Source organism: Ochotona princeps, chromosome 9 (assembly GCF_030435755.1).
Source record: "Ochotona princeps isolate mOchPri1 chromosome 9, mOchPri1.hap1, whole genome shotgun sequence".
NCBI lineage: Eukaryota > Metazoa > Chordata > Mammalia > Lagomorpha > Ochotonidae > Ochotona > Ochotona princeps.
The window spans coordinates 75,463,821-75,484,982 of NC_080840.1; the positions used below are offsets into that span (position 1 = coordinate 75,463,821).

General features: G+C 40.6%; 1 protein-coding gene across 1 annotated transcript in view; it reads right to left on the reverse strand.

Annotated features, from left to right (window-relative positions):
- Nucleotides 1–2,026: 2,026 nt before the first annotated feature.
- NECAB1 (N-terminal EF-hand calcium binding protein 1) overlaps nt 2,027–21,162 on the reverse strand; it is a 198,221-nt gene continuing 179,085 nt past the window's right edge. Inside the window, exons 11-13 of the mRNA XM_004597242.4 lie at nt 12,552–12,629; nt 11,135–11,226; nt 2,027–2,055 (exon numbers count right to left, since the gene is read on the reverse strand). Coding sequence (XP_004597299.1) covers nt 2,027–2,055; nt 11,135–11,226; nt 12,552–12,629 — 199 coding nt within the window. The remainder of the gene's footprint in view (nt 2,056–11,134; nt 11,227–12,551; nt 12,630–21,162) is intronic.

Consider the following 21,162-nt stretch of genomic DNA (forward strand, 5'->3'; position numbering starts at 1 on the left):
TCAAGTACCTCTTATCTGTTTTTTTCATTCTTTGTAACCTAGAAAAATGGGTAGTTTTTAAAATACAAGAAATTTTTTTAGCAACTTTATAAATGTATTTGCTTGTTTTCAAATGAACTCTGTACTTAGAGCCCAGTTATTTGCTTTTCCCCTACTACTTTTCTTTGACACTTCAATATATGTGTATGCAGATACATACACGTACAAATTGACAAAATATATAGTTTATATGAACTAAGATCAGAATTATTCATTTTGCTTGACTATCATCAGATTCTTTTGATTCTAGTGTAAGACTGTGATAGAACTTGTTGTAATTTGGAATTGAGAACCTTTCCACTTAGCACTGTTTCTCAGGCAGAACCCTTTGAAAATCACACTGCCGTGTTGCTTTGGAAACTGCCTATTACCCCAAACATATTTTTGAATTGAATACTGAGATGAACTGACCAGAGCAATGTTTTCATTTGGCTTTGTAGTTCTGGGACCATTTGTAGCCAGTGTTTCCAAAAAGAGTTTGTCAAAAGTCTCTTAGGTTTTAAAGTCTTTTGCTCCTGTCTTACTGTTTGTAATTAGAGACCACAAAGACTGTGTGTTATCTGTTTGCCTGTGTACATATGTATAATTTTGAATAATCATTGTACTTCTCCATGAATGTTTTTGTTTGTATATAAATTAAAGGAGTTGAGCCAGATGGTGTTTCATAGTGCTTGTGATTTTTAGAGTTTGGCCAGGGACACACACACACACGCAGAAACACACACACACACACACACACACACACACGATGTATATTATGCGTGAAAGTGTATGTTAAAAATATCTGTGTGAAATGGAAGGTATTACAAGATTCTTTTATTTAGATTGATGAGGACTGAGTACACAGATGTATTGGTAGAAGTTAATATTGACACAATATTAGTTTCACACAATTTATGTCAGGTTTTATATAAAGTTAATCAGTTTTAGTTCAACCTTCCTTTTCTATCAGGTTTTCAAACAACAGAAGAACAAAGAAACAGTAAAAAACTTAAAACATGTTTTGTCCTGTGACTTCAAAGAAACTTGGATTAGTGTGGTGGCACTTCCATATGTGTCTTCATTAGCAGAATGTATAAACAGAAAGATTTTATCATTAAAAGCAATTTACGAGCTTGTAGAGAAGGGTCGTCTAGTGTTGAAACTGGCAAAAGGCCTTCTCCCGATACTTGCCTATTTTATTATTCCTCTAAAGTCTTTTGCTTTTTAAACTTCGTTATTATTTTCATTTGGGATAAAATTTTCTTTTCAGCATATTAAAAAATTCTCATTTAAATGCAGATGTCTTTTTTTTTAAAATAAGAAATGTTCTCATACATAATGTTCAACACATTCGGAATCCATGCTGTGGAATTTGAGCCAGATTTTCCTGAAGTGAAACGCTCTTCTCCATATGTTTAACACACACAGGGGAATTAGGCGCTAACAGATCAGACAATGGCATACATGACTAACTGGTGCACCAGTTTGCCACAGACTTCTCACTTTTGAAAACTCAGGTTATAACCTTACAGATGGGTACAGATAGTTACAGGCAAGACTGTTTTATGCCTCAGTGATAGAATCACACACCGAAAACTGTTACTTAAAAATCACAATACACCGATTTATCCTTTGTATGTGGCAGTCTACAAAACCTGTCCTACATAATAAATTTCTGAAAGTTCCCAGTTTAAATATTTTTATCATAACAGTTCTTTTGCACAATGTTATTACTTTATGCATATACTTTTACCACATACTAGGAATCTGTTACTAGATGGTTTCAGATTGGTTACAATGTAGCAAAACAATGAGCTTCAGATACTGAGAACAACAGATAAATTCACGTAACTGGTAAAGATACAGGCTGCATTTTAGAGCAGTGTACTTAGAGTAAATACATTAAACGATAATACACAGTAGATTAACAACCACACCAAAATTTATGTTTCATATTTTAGATAAGAACACTTGTTTTCCACTCGGGAAAAATGTCTAGGGAAATTTAGTTGTTGTTCAGGATCCACCATGATGCTGAAAAGAAGAAAAAAATAATAATGAAAATAACTTACGAACAAATAGTGTTCAAGTTGCAGATCATTTATAAAGAAACCATCATCCCTCCACCATTATGTTAGTCTGTGTAGATCTTTCTAGTCACCTCTTTCTGACTGAATTCCTTCTACACAATCATTTGTACTTTATCTTTTGGGATTTTGTTCTATTGGTAAGATTTTTTTTCTTGTAAATAGGGTTTTTCTTGACAATGAGATAAAAAGTACTCTGAAGATATAAATTTTTTGCTATTTTAGTCTATAGAATACCAGCAATAGTTAGGAAATATAACTTATAAAATGCTTCTACATACCGATTAAAAAACAATAAGAGAATTTGTTGCAAATACATTTAGAATATGTGTACATAGTAAAGCTGGAAATTTTTTCCTTAATGAATATAAATATCTCTAAGATAAACCCATGCAGTATAATTGGTAGAATGCTATGAGAGCAAATGGAAAATGTTTAAATTCGCTTTCAAAATTATTAGCTAATTTGCTGGCAAGGTTAATCTCATAACTGTGGAACTTTGCCTTATACCAAGAAGTTGAGGAATATTCTGTCCCAAAGACCAAGTTTTCATACTCTTTTAAAAATACATTGATTTGAAAGGTGGGATGTGGGAAGAGGAAGCAGTATCTCTCGTACCTGCTTACTGATGCTCTACAGACTCAGGAGGGCTGGGGCAAGCTGTGTTTCAGGGGACAGGGACTCAGTCTGTGTCTCCCAGGTGGTTGACGGGGACCCAAACACTTGATCCATCCTCTGCCACAAGCAGCTTGAACCAAGGTATATCACCATGTCACACAGGTGATCCCGAGGAACTTCTTGGGCCCCATACTGAGCAGCTGCCTCTCTCATGCTCTGACTGGCTTACGATGGCTTTGATTTTGGACAGCCATCTTCCTGCAAGCCTTATGTAAATGACTACCACATGTAATAGTTCATAGAAGCATAGTTTAGTTTATATGTCATATCCAGATGTAGTCTGGATTACCTGTTCTATTTATTGAGATGCACTTAACAACCTTAATAAAAATAGTATTGTTAGAAATCACAATTGAGGTAAGTTAGAAATACAGACCTCTTTATCCTTTAATTTATAAATGTAATAGTTTCTATATCATCATTCAGGCTTCAATATTTAATAATAGGTCTAAATATGTGCATTGATAAAGTTTAATTATTTTTAATCAATGCAACCAAATACAAAAATATATTAAAGGTGCTCAAGTACCATGTCGCTGACACCCATGTAGAAAACCTGAACTGAGCTCTGGGCTCCTGGTTTCTGCTTCGCCTTGTCCTGGCTGTGGACATTTGCAGAGTGAAAATGAACAAGCAGATGGAATCTTTCTGTTTCAACTAAAAAATTAAACTATCAAATGTTAAAATATGGTTCCAGGCAGGTTAGAAGTGTTAAAAACAAGCCCTGAGAATCAAGATAGTATAACAGAGTAAGAACACATTTAAAGAGAGGAGAATCATTAGCAGGATGAAGCAGAAGAGGACACATTACAAGAAATAGGAGAGGACAGAGCGATGGCAGAGAGGCCCCTGGAGACTGATGGACATGAGAACGGCAATCAGATACCCACGTGACAGTCAGCAAACGGCAAACTGAACTCCACCAGAGGCTGCAGCTCCGTCAGCTGCCAGGTGGGAAGGAGCATTCACCGGGAGCTCAGGAGGTGAGCCCAGGCACAGTCATACTACTGATTTGTTTGATTCGACCAGGAGCAGAGACGGAGAAGTAAATCCCAAACAGACAGTGCAGGAACAGGGTGGGTTTCACAGCCCAGACCCCCACCAAAGCTGCATCGAGTACCATTTTGTGCGGGGATGCAAAGGCTGTAGGACAACACTGAGCATGCACTGAGCTGGGAGTGAACTCAGTGCTGACCCAGTGCACTGCACCAATGTGGCATCCTATAGAACTGGGGGCTACCCAGACCTAATGGCCAGCAGATCAAGAGCTCTGTGGCATTTAAGGCACCGTTTTATACAGGATTGCAAAGGCTCTGAGACTGGAGGGACAACAGTGAGCTGCGCATGTGCTGAGCGAGGAGCAAACTCACTGAGCTCAGGGCACTGCACTGGTCCCACAGGGAAAATACCAACTTTGGTATCCTGAGAGTCAAAACAGGTCTGGCTGGCCTCAGAGCTAATGGCCAGCAGGTTCCAGCATGATCAGTACCACCAACAACCTGGTAATTTAGGACACCTGGTATCTCCCTAATCCTGGGAACTGCACAAACAGAAAGTGGGAGAAAGGCTGTATAGAAAACATAGACAACAGTATGGCCACAGCTTGGGATTACAGGAAGTTGAGAGAGGTGAGCCAGGAGCTGGAGCTATGGAGACCATGGTGGAAGCCTAATACAAGAATCCAGACCTGAAACTCACAGGGAGTGGCACAAGAACGGGTACCAAATGCAATCAGTAAAGTCAAACTGTAGACCTGTGTGTAACAAAATTTAGAAACCTGCCCAAAGAGGAAAAATCTGCTAACCACAAGTACAATGACCAAGAGCAAAAGAAGAGACAGATACAATGAATATTACTGAAGACTCCCCTGCAAAAGAACAAAAGCCTTTGCCAACCTCAGAGTTAACAGGAATACATTGAGGAAATGGAGGATACAGAATTCAGAAAACTCATTATAAAGCTTCTTAACAACAAGAAGCAATATGAGAGTTCAGGAATTTAAGGAATATGTCACATAGTAAACAGCAACGCTGAAACAAAAGCAGAATTAATTGGAAATGGACATAATGGAGCAAATTCAAAACTCAGTAGAAACTCATTCTGCCTCATTTATTTTATTATGGAGACTTTATGGATGATATTTCTTGTCACAATGGTGAAACAAAAAGCTGGAAACAGAGCTGGATCAGGCCAAAACAAGTATTCAAGAATTGAAAGACACTATGAAGAGGCCAAATATAAGAGTTATGGGAGTCCCAGAAGGTGCAGAAAGAGATGCTGAGTTTAAAAATGTGTTTGATGAAATAATGAAGGAAAATTTCCCTAATCTAGACAAAGAATTGAGAAACAACATCCAGGAGGGGCACAGAACTCCCAACAGGCCTGATCAAAAGCAATCATAACACATGATCATCAAGCTCTCTTCATTTGAACATAAGGAAAAGATCCTTAAGTATGCACATGAAAAAAAAATAATTGACATATAAAGGAATGTCAACTAAACTCACAGAAGACCTCTCACAGGAAACTCTACAGGCCAGAAGAGAATGGAGCAACATATTCCAGATTATCAAAAAAACAAAAAAAAATTGTTGACCCAGAGTAACGTACCCAGCAAAGCTTTCCTTTGTGTTTGAAAATGAAATGACATTCTTCCACAATAAAGAAAACCTCAAAGAATATGCCTCTTCCAAACCTACCCTACAAATGATAAAGATGTTTTCTTGACAGAGAAAATGAACAGCACCCACCAAAACCAAAGGCAAATGTGAAGAACATCCCAGTAAAATGACGACAGAAGACTAAATCAATGAACAACCCATTGTTAAAATGACAGGATCAAATTACCACCCATTCATATTAACCCTGAATGTAAATGGCTTAAACTCATCAATCAAACATCATAGATTAGTACACTGGGTTGAAATAACAAAATCCTACATGAGACACATTTCACCAACAAAGATGAGTGGAAACTATATCTTACGAATTTTGATGTTCTTGTTTTTATTTTCATTTCTTCAAAACAGTTTTTTTCTATCATTAAGTTCTTCACCAATTTATAGATCATACAGTAGGATCTTAAAAAGGTCCTTGACTTTCTTTTTCATTTCTTCAGTGACACATCAGTCATTCAGTAGCATGTTATTTAATTTCATAGTGTTATAAATGTCAATTTTTCTTCCTGCTGCTGATTTTGTATTGTGGCTTTTTATTTAAGGCAAGTATAGTAACTGTGTATGGAAACTATCATATCCAGATGTGAGGATACAATGCAGTATGCATCTCTACTTTCAGATCAAAGATGGATTCCTAGTGAAACTGTTTATTATATCTTGGCAATAGGATGCTGGACTCTCTGCCACTGGCCATGCCTGCAATGATGGACTTAGGGCTGTTTATGAAGAACTATACTATTGTAATAATATGGAGGAAAATCAGTGTGTTGTGGGAGGGATTTTGGGAAGGAGATACAAGAAATCCAAGAGTCTATGGAACTGTATCATAAAATAATAAAAAGAAACTTAAACAAGTCTCATTTCTTTTTGATCTATCAAGCTTTAGTGTCCATTATTGAAATTTGATGTGATATGAAAATAGTGCAACACTGAACCACCATTCAAAAGTATTAAATTGTATTTGAATTCAGAGAGCAAAAATTTACCTAGTTTGATTTGTGCACAATTTTCATGCTCTAGCAAAGCTCTGAAATATAGAGTAATATAATGACTATACTGCTGTAGTAATTTCCCCCCACGGATAACTCCTGGATTGACCTTTGTACATTCTTTTTCTGCCATATTTTTTATTTAGGTGTTTTCTGTCCTTGAAAGACTTAAATATCTATATAAGAAACATGCTTTTTCCTCTCTTCCTGTATTACTGAACCAGTCAGTGGTTTCAGGATTGAGACAGCAAAAAACATCTCTAATAGCAGATACAAAGCTTTCAAGTATCAGGACTTGCTGAGAATTCACATGACTAAAGGACATACCTTTCTGATGATACACAGCCATTTAGAAAAGATCATTTTGTTTCAAACTTTGTATTGCTGCACAGGGTAGGGGATGTGTCCAGTGTATGGATCCTGCGGCGGTCATATTCAAGTTTTTTTCCATGTTTTCTCTCATATTTATAGCAGACTGTTCAGGCCTGATACGGTAAAGCTAAAACTTTCTTGTAGTAATCTAAGGCAAGTATCCCTTAATATCCGTACTTCCATGTTCTCACTTGCACTTCAAGTTTTGGTGCATCTTAATTTAAACTGTATAAGCAAAGTTTCATATTAAGAGAAATTTCAACCCTATCTATGACTTTCCTGTGTGAAAATTAAATTTGAGATGATCAGTGAAAAATCAAGTTTACCATTCCCTAGGCTAGAAAAAAGCTGCCTTAAGATCTACAACAAATACATTTACTAGTAGAGCTCAGGCTGTTAGAATGAGCCAATTGAAAAACACTCAACATAAATCCTGTCTCACAAGCTTTAATTCCATAATTTACTCTCACCGTCCACCCCACATTGATTTTGCTGTGGTTTACTCCTGAAAACAAACTCTGCTAGTTGAGTCTCCAGCTTTCTGACTGGTTCAGTGGTGCTTCTCCGGCTTGGGTTATTGCCCTGCCTAGCTAATCTCTTTTCTTCATCTCTGCCTTTGCAAGTCTTCTCATTACAAATCATTTTGTAATGATTCTGGCATATCTCAGTCACTCTTTTTATTTGCTTTTTAATTTATTATTATTATTATTATTTTATGATACAGTTCCATAGGTTCCTGGGATTTCCCTTATCCCCTCCCCAAATCCCTCCCCCCACCTAGTTCGTCTATATCATTACTAAAATATAGTTCTTCATACACAGTCGTATGTCCATCATTGTGGGCTTGGACAATGACAGAGAATGCTACTGTCAAGATATAGTGAACAGTTTCATGGTAAGTCCATCTATGTCTGGAAGTAGAAATGCATACTACATTGTATCCTCACATCTGGATGTTAGTCTCCATTTCACAGCTACTGTACATCCCCTTAAATGAAAAGTCATAACACAAAATCAACAATAGAAAGAAAAATAGAAATTTACAATGCCATGAAGTTAAATAACATATTACTAGACATGACAGTCTCAATTTCACAGCTACTATACATCCCTTTATACAAAACAAAATCAACATCAGGAAGAAAAAAGAAATTAACAACACCATGAAGTTAAATAACATGCGACTAAATGACTAACGTGTAGCTGAAGAAATGAAAATCAAGAACCTTCTTGAAGAAAACGATGCTACTGTATGATCTATGAGTCATTATATTATTATTCAGAAGAAAGTGTTTAGAAGAGATGAAACTAACAAAAACAAAAACATCAAAATCCGTGAGCTATAGCTTCTGCTGATTTTTGTTTGTGAAATGTGTCTCTTCTAGACAACAAAGATGGTTTTTGTTTTTTAATCCAGCCTACTGAACTATGATGTTTGATTGAGCTTAAGCCATTTACTTTCAGGGTTAATATGTATGAGTGGTACTTTGGTCCTGTCATTTTAGGAATGGAGGTTCACTGATTTAGTCTTCTGTCATCATTTTACTGGGATGTTCTTCACATTTGCCTTTGGTTTTGGTAGGTGCTATTCCTTTTCTCTGTCAAGAGAACATCTTGAAGTATCATTTGTAGGGCAGGTTTGGAAGAGGCATATTCTTTTAACTTTTCTTTACTGTGGAAGAATTTTATTTCATTTTCAAAGACAAAAGAAAGCTTTGCTGGGTATGTTACTCTGGGTCAACAATTTTTTTGTTTTGTTTTTTTATTTTTTATTTTTTATTTTTTTTGTTTTCTTTTAATTATTTATTATTTTACTTCACAGTTACATAGGTACTTCGGTTCTCCCCACCCCTCCCCAAACCCTCCCACCATGGTGGATTCCTCCACCTTGTTGCATAACCCAGCTCAAGTTCAGTTGAGATTCCCCCATTGCAAGCGTATACCAAACACAGAGTTCAGCATCTTATTGTCCAGTCAAGTTCAACGGCTTCTTAGGTATACCCTCTCTGGTCTGAAGACAAAGCCAGCAGAGTATCATCCCAGTCAATTGAAAGCTCCAACATACCATCAGCAAAAATTTACATCATTATGGAATTAATTGACATAGTAATGAGTAACCATGTTTTGTTTTTTTAGAATCTGGAATATGTTGCTCCATTCTCTTCTGGCCTGTAGAGTTTTCTGTGAGAGGTCTTCTGTGAGTTTAATTGGCATTCTTTTATATGTCAGTTGATTTTTTCACATGCACATTTAAGAATATTTTCCTTATGTTCTATTGAAGAGAGCTTGATGATCATATGTCGTGGTGAAGATGGGTTTTGATCAGGCCTGTTGGGAGTTCTGTGCCCCTCCTGGATGTTGTTTCCCAATTCTTTGTCTAGATTAGGGAAATTTTCCTTTATTATTTCATTAAATGTATTTGTAAAACCAGTTTCCCTTTCTGCACCTTCTGGGACTCCCATAACTCTTATATTTGGCCTCTTAATAGTGTCTTTCAATTCTTGAATACTTGTTTTGGCCTGATCCAGCTCTGCTTCCAGCTTTTTGTTTACTTCTTCCTTGTGACAGAAGTAAAATTCCATTTCTGAGATTCTTTCTTCTGCTTGCTTGATTCTATTTTGGAGACTCTCCACTGTGCTTTTAATTTGCTCTACTGTGTTCTTAATTTCTGATATATCAGCCTTAATTTGCTTTATTGCTGCTATTTCTTGTGTACCATATTCCTTAAATTCTTTGAATTCTTGTATGTGCTTTGCATTGCTGCAGTTCACTGAGTCAAAAATGAGTTTCCTCCCAGCTCAGTGCATGCGCAGTCCTGCCCCATAGCCTTTGCCTCCTTAAGCAAAATGGTGTCTAATTTGTCTAGGAGGCTGACTGGGCTGTGAAATCCACCCTGATCTCACACTACCTGTCTGGGATCTGCTGCTGTCTCTCCTCCTGGTCAAATCAAACAGACCAGGAAAACGGACAGTTCTTTGTCTAGGTTCATCTACCAAGTTCCCAGTGAAAGTCCCTTCCCACCTTGTTGCTGGTGGAGTTCCAGCTGCTGGTGGAGTTCAGATCACCCGTTAGCTGAATGCCGCTGGAGTATCAGTCACTGCAACACCACACCATTGTGTCCGCTGTTTTCCTGTGTCTGTCAGTCTCCAGGTACCCCTCTGCTGCTGTTCTGTCCTTTCCTGTTTCCTGGAATATGTCCCCTCTTCTTCATCCTGATTAAATACTTCTCTGTTAAACGTGTCCTTACCCTATTCCACAATCTTGATTCTCCTCAGTCTTAAAAGCCTTCGACATGTATGGGATCATGACATTTTCAACCTCATTTTGTGCTGTTTGATGTCTACCACATTATGAGCCTTACTCTTGACTGTACCCATAAGCCAAGCACATTCACATTTCTTGGATTTAGACATGTCTAAGATTTACTAAAGTGCACCTTTCTTGTCCAAGTCTCCTCTTTTAAGGTCCATCTTCAGAATCATCTCCTTAAACTGAATTAGTTGAAGTAAGTAATTGCTTCCTCTGTAAGTCCACAAAGCACCCTTTCCTGCTAATGCCTTGAGGTAGACTGCTTTTCTGGAGTCATCTGTATTTGCTATGAGTTTGTCAACCTGAAAACAGTAGGTGGTATAGACACTGCATTTTTGCTTGGTACCTTTTCTTGAGTCTAGTACACTAGTGTTCAGAAATGGAGTGCAACCTCTGCCCGTAAACAGGTTAGACACCCCAAGTGTATATAATCATCAATAACTATATTTTTAACCATTACTTAAATGTATTGGCAGATGAAGACATGAATTCTGATTCTCAGTTAAATCAGTTTTAGCTAGGCCAGATTTCTCCAACAAAATCATTTTGGTTTCTCTTTTTATCTCCACTCATCTTGTTTCCAGTTATAAGTATTATTTTGACAGCTGCTATAACAATAAATATTTATTATATAATTATAATTTCCAGTTTATGGGTTACTTATTTTAATCTGGTACTTAATAAAACTTGATGTACAACATTTGGATGTTTGGATTACAATTATTTGACTTGTATTTTGTTAACATTTTGAAGGTCACCAGCAAATAAACACTAATAGGTTTAATTAAACCAATACAAATAGGGTCAGCTGTGGCCCAGAGGCAGCAGAATCAATACACAGATCTCTTATTTCCTCTACCCTACCCCCAAATTCTGGGAGAAAAATAAACCATAAAGGAAGAGTACTATTGAAACTCGCATGTGGGAAGTGCGTGTAGTTTTAAAAAAACAAAACAAAAGGTAAAAGCACATAGAAACATTGTGAATCTATGGTAATTACCAGGAACAAGCATAGTAGATATGAGTTCTGGAGTTTCCAAGAAATCCACGTTACTTCTTTGGAATGTCTTGCTATAATTCGTCTGGAGGTGGCTGCATAAACAATCACAGGTTAAGGTCGGGTATTTTTATCCATAGAGTGCAGAAGACATCAAAATAAGATGGCAAGGCTTTGAGCAATTTAGATGAAGTGCCTGGATACAGGCTTCTTTTAAGGATTATTTATCCGGGAAAAAAAAAAAAAAAGCTCGGGTAGTTAATAACTGTCTTCAGAAATAGTAGGAGAATGTTTTAAAATGGGAGCATTAATTTTTTATTCACAGGTTAAAACAATATGAAGTAGACTAAGTTTAGCAAGAAGTAAGAAGTTAAAACATAAACTCTTTTTTTTTTTAAAGATTTTATTTTATTTTTATTACAAAGTCAGATATACTGAGAGGAGGAGAGATAGAGAGGAAGTGGAGCTGCCGGGATTAGAACCAGCGGCCATATGGGATCAAGGCGAGGACCTTAGCCACTAGGCCATGCTGCCAAGCCCAAAACATAAACTCTTGGCTGTTAGGGGGTTAAAAAGTTGGCTAGCTAAAAGGAGGGTCTGAATTTCCTCTCTTTATAGGCTAATAAAAATCATCTAAAAGTGTACGTTTGCAAGAATGGAGATGAATAAATTGCCTTGAAGGACTGGTCTGTACCTAAAGCTCATTTTGCTTTTATTATTCAGCACAAAGTTTTTTTTTGTAATAGCCACAAAAATAAAACTGGAATACATCCACTGGATTTCGCATCCTCCTTTACTCGCAGGACCCTGTACAAAAATCCTAAAATCATGGACTTACAGAGAGCTGTATTATCTCAGACTGTTTATTATCTCAGAATAGCAAAACTTTTTTCATCCTATTTTTCTAATTATAAATTTATTCTTTGTAATAATTAAATTTCAAATAAATTGATTGTTTTTAAAAAAATGTTTTCCCAATAGTGTCTTGAATCCCCTCCCTTTTTTTGTTTAAAGACATTAAGGAAAGTAGTTAGGCTGTGGTAATGTATACCAACATGTGTCATTTTATTGCAGGTAAGAAGCACAAAGCTTACCTGACACAATTTCAGAGGTAGATTTTTCCCTCACTTGTATTTGCTGCGTTTTTTTCTCCATGCTTATTGCCACTACTGCCTGCCTTAGAACAACTCCTGCTTATCAGAAGGTTCAGTAACATGATAAAACTGGCAGTGGTATCGTTACTCAAAGTATTTGTGTTTCGACAGAGGTGGTTTTTGATTCACAGAATAAATCCCTAAAGTGTGGGATTCCGGATAATGAGCAAGACACAGATTTTAACCTTGTCCTAATGTCCTTAACTTCCATCGTCCGTGTTATTGCCTTTCTGGCTTCGCAAAAACCAAACTTGCACAAAACTTACCTGTTCCACACACTACTGTTCTCCCAGAACTCATAAAGCATGTAGCGAGATTCATTTGAATGCTTCTGTATAGAAATGCTGAAATGAACAAGAAAAGGCACGTTTAACCACTGGAAATGCAAGAAGCAAACTCATTTTCTAACAATCTCTGTGTGTGGTAGGAAAAAAATGATCTCTATGTATAGAAAATGACCTGAAGTTTCCTGTATGAGAATCCAACAGACTTGCCCATCGATTGAGCAGTGGCTTTGGAATCAAGACAGTGTGAGCACATCACTCAGGTAAAATCTCATTCATGCATTCGGATTTGTAGCGCATCCCTTGTGCCAGAATTTTGAAAGTTGAGCACATGCCACCTGCCTTTGCCCTCAAATGTATTCGGATACTCTTGGGTTGTTAATATCAGCCACCACAGTTCCTGGCAAGTTCTTAGCCTTACTCAGTCCCTGAAGTGGCAGCTTTTGTTTGGAATCGCAGCTCAATTCTGATGTGCCTGGGAAGGTAACAGAGGAATAGCCCAAGTGCCACCCCGACCTTTGCCATCCGTGTGAGAGACCGAAATGGAGTTCCTAGCTCCTGGCTTGATGCCTCAACCAGCCCTGCTTGTTGCGACCATCTGAACAGTGAACCAACAGATAGAAGATTTCTGTCTTCTACTCACGTAAGTCTTACGGTATAAAGTTAATTTTCCAATTTGAGAAAGACAAATTTTCTTCCAGCCCTTTGCGTAATCCGAAGGCATGTAGTGGTATGTTTTGGAAGAGTGAAGAAAAGAGAATGGTACTGAATATGGGTTGGGAGTGAAAACTAGATTTTAATCCTATAAAAATCAGCGGTGACTATGAATTTGAAGCAGGGAGCTGATAGGGCTGGACTGTTTTCAGACAGCCTTCGGTGGGGGCAGGACAAGGTTGTTGAGCTTGTTGCGCTTGGTGTGCCCTCCCCCTGCCTCAGAACGCCTGGGTCCTGCGGGTGCTGCCAATCCACATTACTGGCGGCACACCTGAGAGGCAGCAGGCTGTGGCCCAGGAATCGGGGTTCACATCACACGTGTGGAGACCTGGAGGCAGCTGCTGACGCCCAGCCTCAGCCTGCCTTCCCCCAGGTGTGGAGACCTGGAGGCAGCTGCTGACGCCCAGCCTCAGCCTGCCTTCCCCCAGGTGTGGCTGGCATCTGAGCAGTAAAACAGGTGAGGGGAGAGTCCTCGCTCTTCGTGTCCCTCCTCTCCATCACGCTGCCTTTCAAATACGCAAAGCTTAAGATACTTCTGACGGAATGTCATACAAAGGACTCATACAAAGGAAGAGTGGCTAAAAAGGCAGTGAAATAGATATGATGAAGTTTAACTTAACGTGGACTCTGAAGAATACAGGGAAGAGATTAATACATGTAAGAATACCAAAATCAACGTCTTCGAAAAATTAATTGGAAAAGTACAGCTTGTGAATAAGTCTAGTATTTTACAATATATTCAGATGAGAAAGCAAAGTGAGGGGTCAGAAACAAGGATTGAGGGCCTGATGCGATAGCGAGGCAGCCAAAGTCCTCATCTTGAACGAGCTGGAATCCCATATGGCACTGGTTCCAATTCCAGCGGCCCCCTTCCCATCCAGCTCCCTGACTGTGGCCTGGGAAAGCAGTCAAGGACGGCTCCAAACCTTGGGACCCTGTACTCGCCTGGGAAACCCAGAAGCAGCTTCGGGTTCCTGGGTTCGGATTGGCTCAACTCCACCTGTTGCGGCTGCTTCCTCTCTGTCTCTCCTCCTTCCTGTGTATCTGCCTTTTCAATAAAAATAAGTAAATCTTATTAAAAACATCTTAAAAAAAAAACCCAAGGATTGAGTTAATTCAAAACAATTTACCAATGAAATTGATTTATGAAGTTACGATTTACTTGTGTGACCAGCAGGTGGCAGCAACGACACACAAAACGTTAATACTTTAGTGTTTTTCAGAGTTTTACCTAGTTTGGATTGTTAAAGTATAATGTAGCAAATATAGTAAGCCTTTCAATAGGAAATCTGCTAAGATAATAAAAATCAAATAAAAAGCAGAATTTGTGTTTTTCTAATCCCAGGAGTTCATGGATGGGCTTCTTGAGGTTTCCTTCAACTCCCCAAGATGATCTGCAAGTTAATGTGTAGTAGTAATACTTTATGTCAGGGAAGGGAAACCATAGCCTCCAGCCTAGTCTAAGAGATCTATGACCTAACAGTGTAATGGGCAAATGTTCATCTATGCTTTTCTTTAGAAGAAAGTTTATCCGCCACCAACCCAATACTTCAGGCTTTGCATCAATTGCCTCCTGCAAATTATTTCATTGTGTTAATTATATTAAAATGCTGCTTTTGGAATCTATCATATTCCAGACGAGCCTCATCTGTGAAATAGTGAAAACAATAGTACTATAAGGATTAAATAAAGTCTTGCATGTAGAACGCTTAACCTAGTATTTGACACACACATGCCAAATATTTGATTTGAAAGGGACAAAGCTCAAAAGATCTTTTCCCCATCTGCTGATTCAGTCTTCAAATGCCTGCAGCAGCCTGGACCAGGCCAAACGAAGCCAGGGACCGGGGAACTCATTGTCTGTCACCACCGTGTGGAGCAGGGACCCACACACTGGACTTCGGCCATCACCTACTGTTCTCTGGAGTTTGCACCAGTTGTAAGCAAGGATGTGGAGTGGAGTTAGGACTTGAGGCTACACACAGACGCAAGATGATGTTTTAACCCCTGTGCATCTAGAGCATGCATGCCTCTATGTGTGTGTGTGTGTGTGTGTGTGCGCGTGTATGGTGATGATGGTGGCAACATGCACTTAATAAGTCCCTAAAAAGCATATTCATTGGGTGAGTAGTGATCAAAGTTAAGCCCTAACAGTTCTAAGTAAGAACAGGGGAAGCAGACTAGAAAATAAACTAGAAAAACAGACATCTGTGGAAGCAGCGAGAATGAGTATGCCAAGAATACGGTAAGTCTTGATAATAGTGGTTATAATGATTTGCTTTTGTTTGTAAAGATTTATTTCATTGCAAAGGCAGACCTACAGAGAGAAGGAGAAAGAGAGAGAGAAGGAGGAAAAGACAGAAAAGGAGTATCTGTCCACTGATGGACTCCCCAAGGGACCACAATGACCAGAGCTGAGCAGAGCAGAACCAGGAGCTTCTTGCAAGTCTCCCACATGGGTGCAGGGTCCCAAGGCTTTGGGCCATCCTCTACTATTTTCCCAGGCCACAAGCCGGGAGCTGGATGGGAAGTGGAGCAGCCAGTACACAAACTGGTACACATAGGGGATGCTGGCGCATGCGAGGTAAGGATTTAGCCACTGAGCCATCGCACTGGGCCAGGTGGTAATGACTTGCAGCCTGCATTGGTTAGTGCCAGGCCTTGGTCTAAACAGTTTACATGAATTAAGCCATTGTACCTTCAGTTATTCCGAGGCTCATGAGGCTGTTGTCTCATACATTACTCATCTCTTGCTTATAGAACTCTGTCCTCGTTACTGTTACAATGAATCTGATGACCCGGTGCTTGATTCGGACTGTTGGTGCCAATCTTCTTTTTCTCTGCTGGACACTTGTTTGCTAGTCTCCCTTGTAGCCATGAAGGGCCATGTGACTTGCATTCTGGTCAGTGACATGCAAAGGGAAGTAGCCTGGAATGGGGGGGGACGTGGGATAACACCGGCGTCCAAGGATTGTACAGGAGAGGAGAGTGGCCTGGGACTGTTCCCCCTCTCCCTGACAGCCACCCAGTGATGAGCCAGCTGGTGGGGCTCACAGACCTGGGGACGAACACTGAAATCACTATCCAGCCTTCCTATGGAGAACGACAGTAAATGTATTATGGATAGGAACAACTTTTTTTGTGTTTTCTACTTAGAGTTGAAAACATTTCTGGGCCCAGTGCAATGGCTCAGTGGCTAAACCCTTGCCTTGCACACACTGGGATCCCATGTGTGTGCCAGTTTGTGTGTGGCTGCTCCACTTCCCACTCAGCTCCTACTTGTGGCCTAGGAAAGCAGTACTAGATGGCTCAAAGCCTTGGGACCATGCACCCACATGGGAAAGCTGAAGGAGGCTCCTGGTTCCTGGCTTTGGATCGGCTCAGCTCTGGCTGTTGTAGCCTCTTGGGGAGTGAACCAGGGGATGGAAGATCTTTCTCTCTGTCTCTCTTTCTCTTTGTAAATCTGCCTTTCCAATCAAAATAAATTAAAAATACATTCTGTCTGTACTGGTGGGTGCTATTGTTTTTTTTTTCCATTGTCCCTCTCCATTGTTTATAGATAAAAATCTGAGGAAAGGACAGGCTGAATAACTTACTAGACCTAATAGTGAATAAATTAGAATTTGGAATTTAGGGATTATAATTGACCAAGCTATACTTCTACAAAGAGTAGAAAGCGTAAGAACCACGACAAGCAGATGCAGGGATGACTAAGTACAGATTCCATCTTGAAGCACAGTGGAGATGCTTCCAGCCAAGCGTCAGCCAGAACAGTGCGTGGCAATGCCATTTAAGGACATTACCACTGAAGACCACACAATACACATGACACTTAGGCAATATTGGCACTGACTGGAAGAAAAGGTTAATTATCTAAGTTTTAGATATATGTCAGAAGCTTTTTCTTTTTTAAGACTGAGGTGTTGAATGATTAGCTTTCAATTATTTGCAAACTATTTGTGGGACTCATTTCTGAACCATTGCCTGTGCAACTCTAATGACCAAGAACACCACCTGTCTCTTCCCTTGGCATCTCCGTGTTTTCTGGGACCCTTCACATGTACCCACTGAAGCAAGAGCTCTTTGGCGGCCTCTGAGTGCAGCCCTGAGGGCATCAGCCCTGAACCTTCTTGAATATTCCCGGAGGTGGGAAACATCTCCATGAACTGGCTTCTAGAGCACAGCTGAGGTTGGCGCTCTCACGTGCCGCAATGGCCCATAAAGGACTGCACTTGGCTCTCTCCTGGCTTCTCCCTTCTCCTGCGTGTCCGGCCCTGCCTTAGCTCACGTGGACTGACCAACGAGAGACACAACAGAAGTACAGTCCCCACACTGCTGTAGGCTGAACCCTGGCCAGTTTATTTCATCTAACATCAACATGAATCATTGGACTTGGCGATGGTGCTGTGGTATAGTAGGTAGAGCCAGCACCTTCGTTCCATACAGGTGCTGTCTTGAGCCCTGGCTGCTTCCCTTCTTTGGGTTTTATTTTTATTTTTTTTTTTGATGATTTTTACATAGTTGATTAGGGTGATAAGGGTCAAGGGTTACAGGAAGGTGGGTGAGATCACCATTTCCACATTCTCTTTCTTTCCTTTCCTGTATCTGAGGGAGGGGAGATAAGGAGAGAAACCACACCCAGCCTCCCAAACACTTTGTACCCTTGGATGGAGGGCAGTCAAGCAACACCATCCCAGGGACTGCAATGTGGGGCGTGCTCTGAGGGTCCAGCTCAAGAGGTTTCCATAGTTCAACAGTTCTGAATTGCTGCCAATCTCGCCACTCCAAGCACAATGAAATCTCTCCAGAATCCACCGGCTCACGGAGTCCACCCTAGAGTCTCCGTTTGCCCAAGATATTCACTGCGGACACTTGGCTAGGGTGGTTGATTGATTTGTTCTGTCCTCCATCTTCTGTTGTGGTACCAAGTGTTCTCTGTAGACTACAATGGACTGCCATATCTTCCATGTGCACCTGGGTATGCTGTCCACTGCTCCATCTAAGCCACTGAGGAAGGCCAGGTCAGACACAAGCACTCCACTATCAGAACATAGAACCTACAATTCTCTCCAGGATTGGGGTTCTGAGTCCAGTGATTCAGTTGGGAGGATCCTCAAGGAAATTTCATCTGAGGTGATCCCAGATCTGATTCTTGTGTGTGCTTGCCAATACTGGGTCTGGTACAGTCCATTGCTCCAATCAGCTATACATATGTTGAGTCAGTTCTGTTTCCAGCCCTGTCTCTATACAAACCAATGGGTGTTGCAGCCCAATCCTGCCCACCACTCAGTTGGCCTGCACATATGCCAGTGGGAGCGGCCGCCTAGTCACAGTTAGCCACAATAATTCCCACTAGGACCACCTCCTGCCCTGGTTCCAGTGCTTGCCAGTATGTACAGCAAACTGGTCCAGTTTGTCCCACATCCCGTTTAGCTCTAACACATGTCAATGGGCATTAAAATCTAGTTCAATCCAACCAGCCCCACTATCCAGCCCGCACATGTGCCAGCAGGTGCCACTCTCTGTCTAGTCTACCTGCCCTAGTTCTGGTTCTCATGCTCACCAGTCAGAGTGACAACACAAGAAGGAGGTACTCACTGTTTCTCTACTGGGCCCATTCCAACTCCCAGATCATGCACTTTCCAGTGATTCTGCAGTTTAACTTGACAGAATTTGTCCCCCATGCCAGCATCTGCCAGCTGATGCATGCTGTGGCAAGGCCCAACCAAGCCCCACACACTCTGGCTTATGCATGCACCAGAAGAAACAGTCACCCTAGCCTGGCATTTCCCTAAACCAGCTCACATGACGCCCACGGGTGCTGTAGCCCTGCTTGGCCTGGTCTGCCCCCATCCCAACTCATGTTCTCCAGTGGGAGTGGGTCCAGCAGAGTAGTCCCTTGTAGTCCCTCTACTGCCTTCACCTTCCCTCCCCCCTTGGTCTCATATGTGCTGGTTGGGTACTGCACCCCCATCTAGCATGGACCGCCTCACTTCGGCATTTGCCAATGGGTGTTGTAGCCTGGATGGGCCAGGCCCACCCCCAATTCCAGCTCCCAAGGGTGGGGACTACAGGCTGCTCCTTTTTTGACCCAGCTTCCGGCTAATGGTCTGGGAAAATCAGTGAAAGTTGGACCAAGTGCTGGAGTCCTTGCCACTCACATTGGAGACCTAGCTAAAGCTCCTGGCTCCAGGCTATTGTGACCATTTGTGGAAAGAATCAGCAGATGGAAGGGCTCTTTCTCTGTCTCCCTCTAACTCTGAATTTCCAATAAATAGTGCTGCTAAAAAAATTGATTCCAGTTAGTATCTGCAAAATTTTAAGGCCAATAATACAGTTCTCCTTCTAACTTTGATGATTGACTATCCTGTTCTCCTAAGCAGATTTCAGAATCTTGAAGCATAAACTATTCTCTTGTTCTCTGGCATCAAGTGTGCCCTGAGAACACATTGTATATGTCACATATGTGCAACTGGTACTTGCATATTGCTGAACTGGAATTAGCAAGCCTTCAAGACTACACAGTCAGTGGAGAGTAGCATCAGTTGTGTGTGTGTGTGTGTGTGTGTGTACTTCCTCACAATTATCTCGCAGAGTTGTTTTTTTTTTTTCCCCTCAAAAACAGAAGTGTCTGACTACAATGACAAATTGGCCAAACGTTTGGGGTCTCTGTCAAACATTTATATGGCAAAACTTTTCTGATTCAGTGGTTTGAATTTAAGAAAGTTAGACCTGGTTGTATTTGGTACACAATGGATCTTGTCCGTTTTAACTCTAAGCTCTGATTTCTTTGTCCAGAAGGATTAAACATGGGTTGTGGAGTCAAACAACTCAAATCGCAGTGTTTCTTGCTTATCTTGGTGGAATTGTACCTGTGATGATTGCTATAATGTTGAAACAAGAGGGGCCAGCATTTTGGAGAAATTAGAGCTTTGGCCTAACAATGCTGGCATCCCATATGGGCACTGGTTCATGCCTCAGCTGCTCCACTTATGATCCATCTCCCTGCTGAACTGCCTGAAGATAACCCAAGTGCTTGGGTCCCTAGTATAACCATCAGAGACCTGGATGAAGTTCCTGGCGCAGGCCTGGCCATTGCCACCATTTGGAGGATCAATCAGTGGATGGAAGATCTTTCTTCCTGTCTTTCCTTTTGTCTTTCTCTGTAGCTCTAACTTTCAAATAAATAAGAAGTAAGAATACATTATAAAGGATACAAAATGCTTATTCTTGAAAATCCTTAATCAACTGAATTTGTGGCAGTATATGTTGTTTAAGCCTTAAAAGGTTGAACTAAACTTTAAGGGGCAAAAACTGAAAAACTGTGAAACTCATGTAGCTATACCAACCAAGCACTAGGCAATGGTTTTGCACGTATGGCAGCATGGCTGATGGCATGATCAGAAGCTGATTATTCCTGATTTAATACATGCAAAAAATGGAACTCGGTTAAGTGGTACAACTAAAAAGCATGGAATTTAAACAGACATTGACATAATATCCCTCTCTGTTTATGTTCTGTGTGTGGCCACTCTGATGCCCATTTGATAGCTTACATTCTGATAATTTCAGCCAGACAAACTAGCTCAACAATCAGCAATGACAAGGGAATGCAGAAACATTAAAGAATTAAGTCGTGTAAAGGAGCAGGAGGGGCTGACAGTCTCTGACAGGAAAAGCATCCTCCTTCCTCACGCTTCATGGCGGGAGCTGACGGAGCAGCTCTCCATGGCCATTGAAGGCAGCGTTTGCAGCAGACAGGATGAGTCTGTCTAATCTTGGCTCCCACCGCCTGTTCCTCCGCTCCCTGGGGCTGTTCTAGCAACCTCAGGTTATTCTTCCAACAAACAACTCAGTGTTTCTGAACAGTGCAAAATAA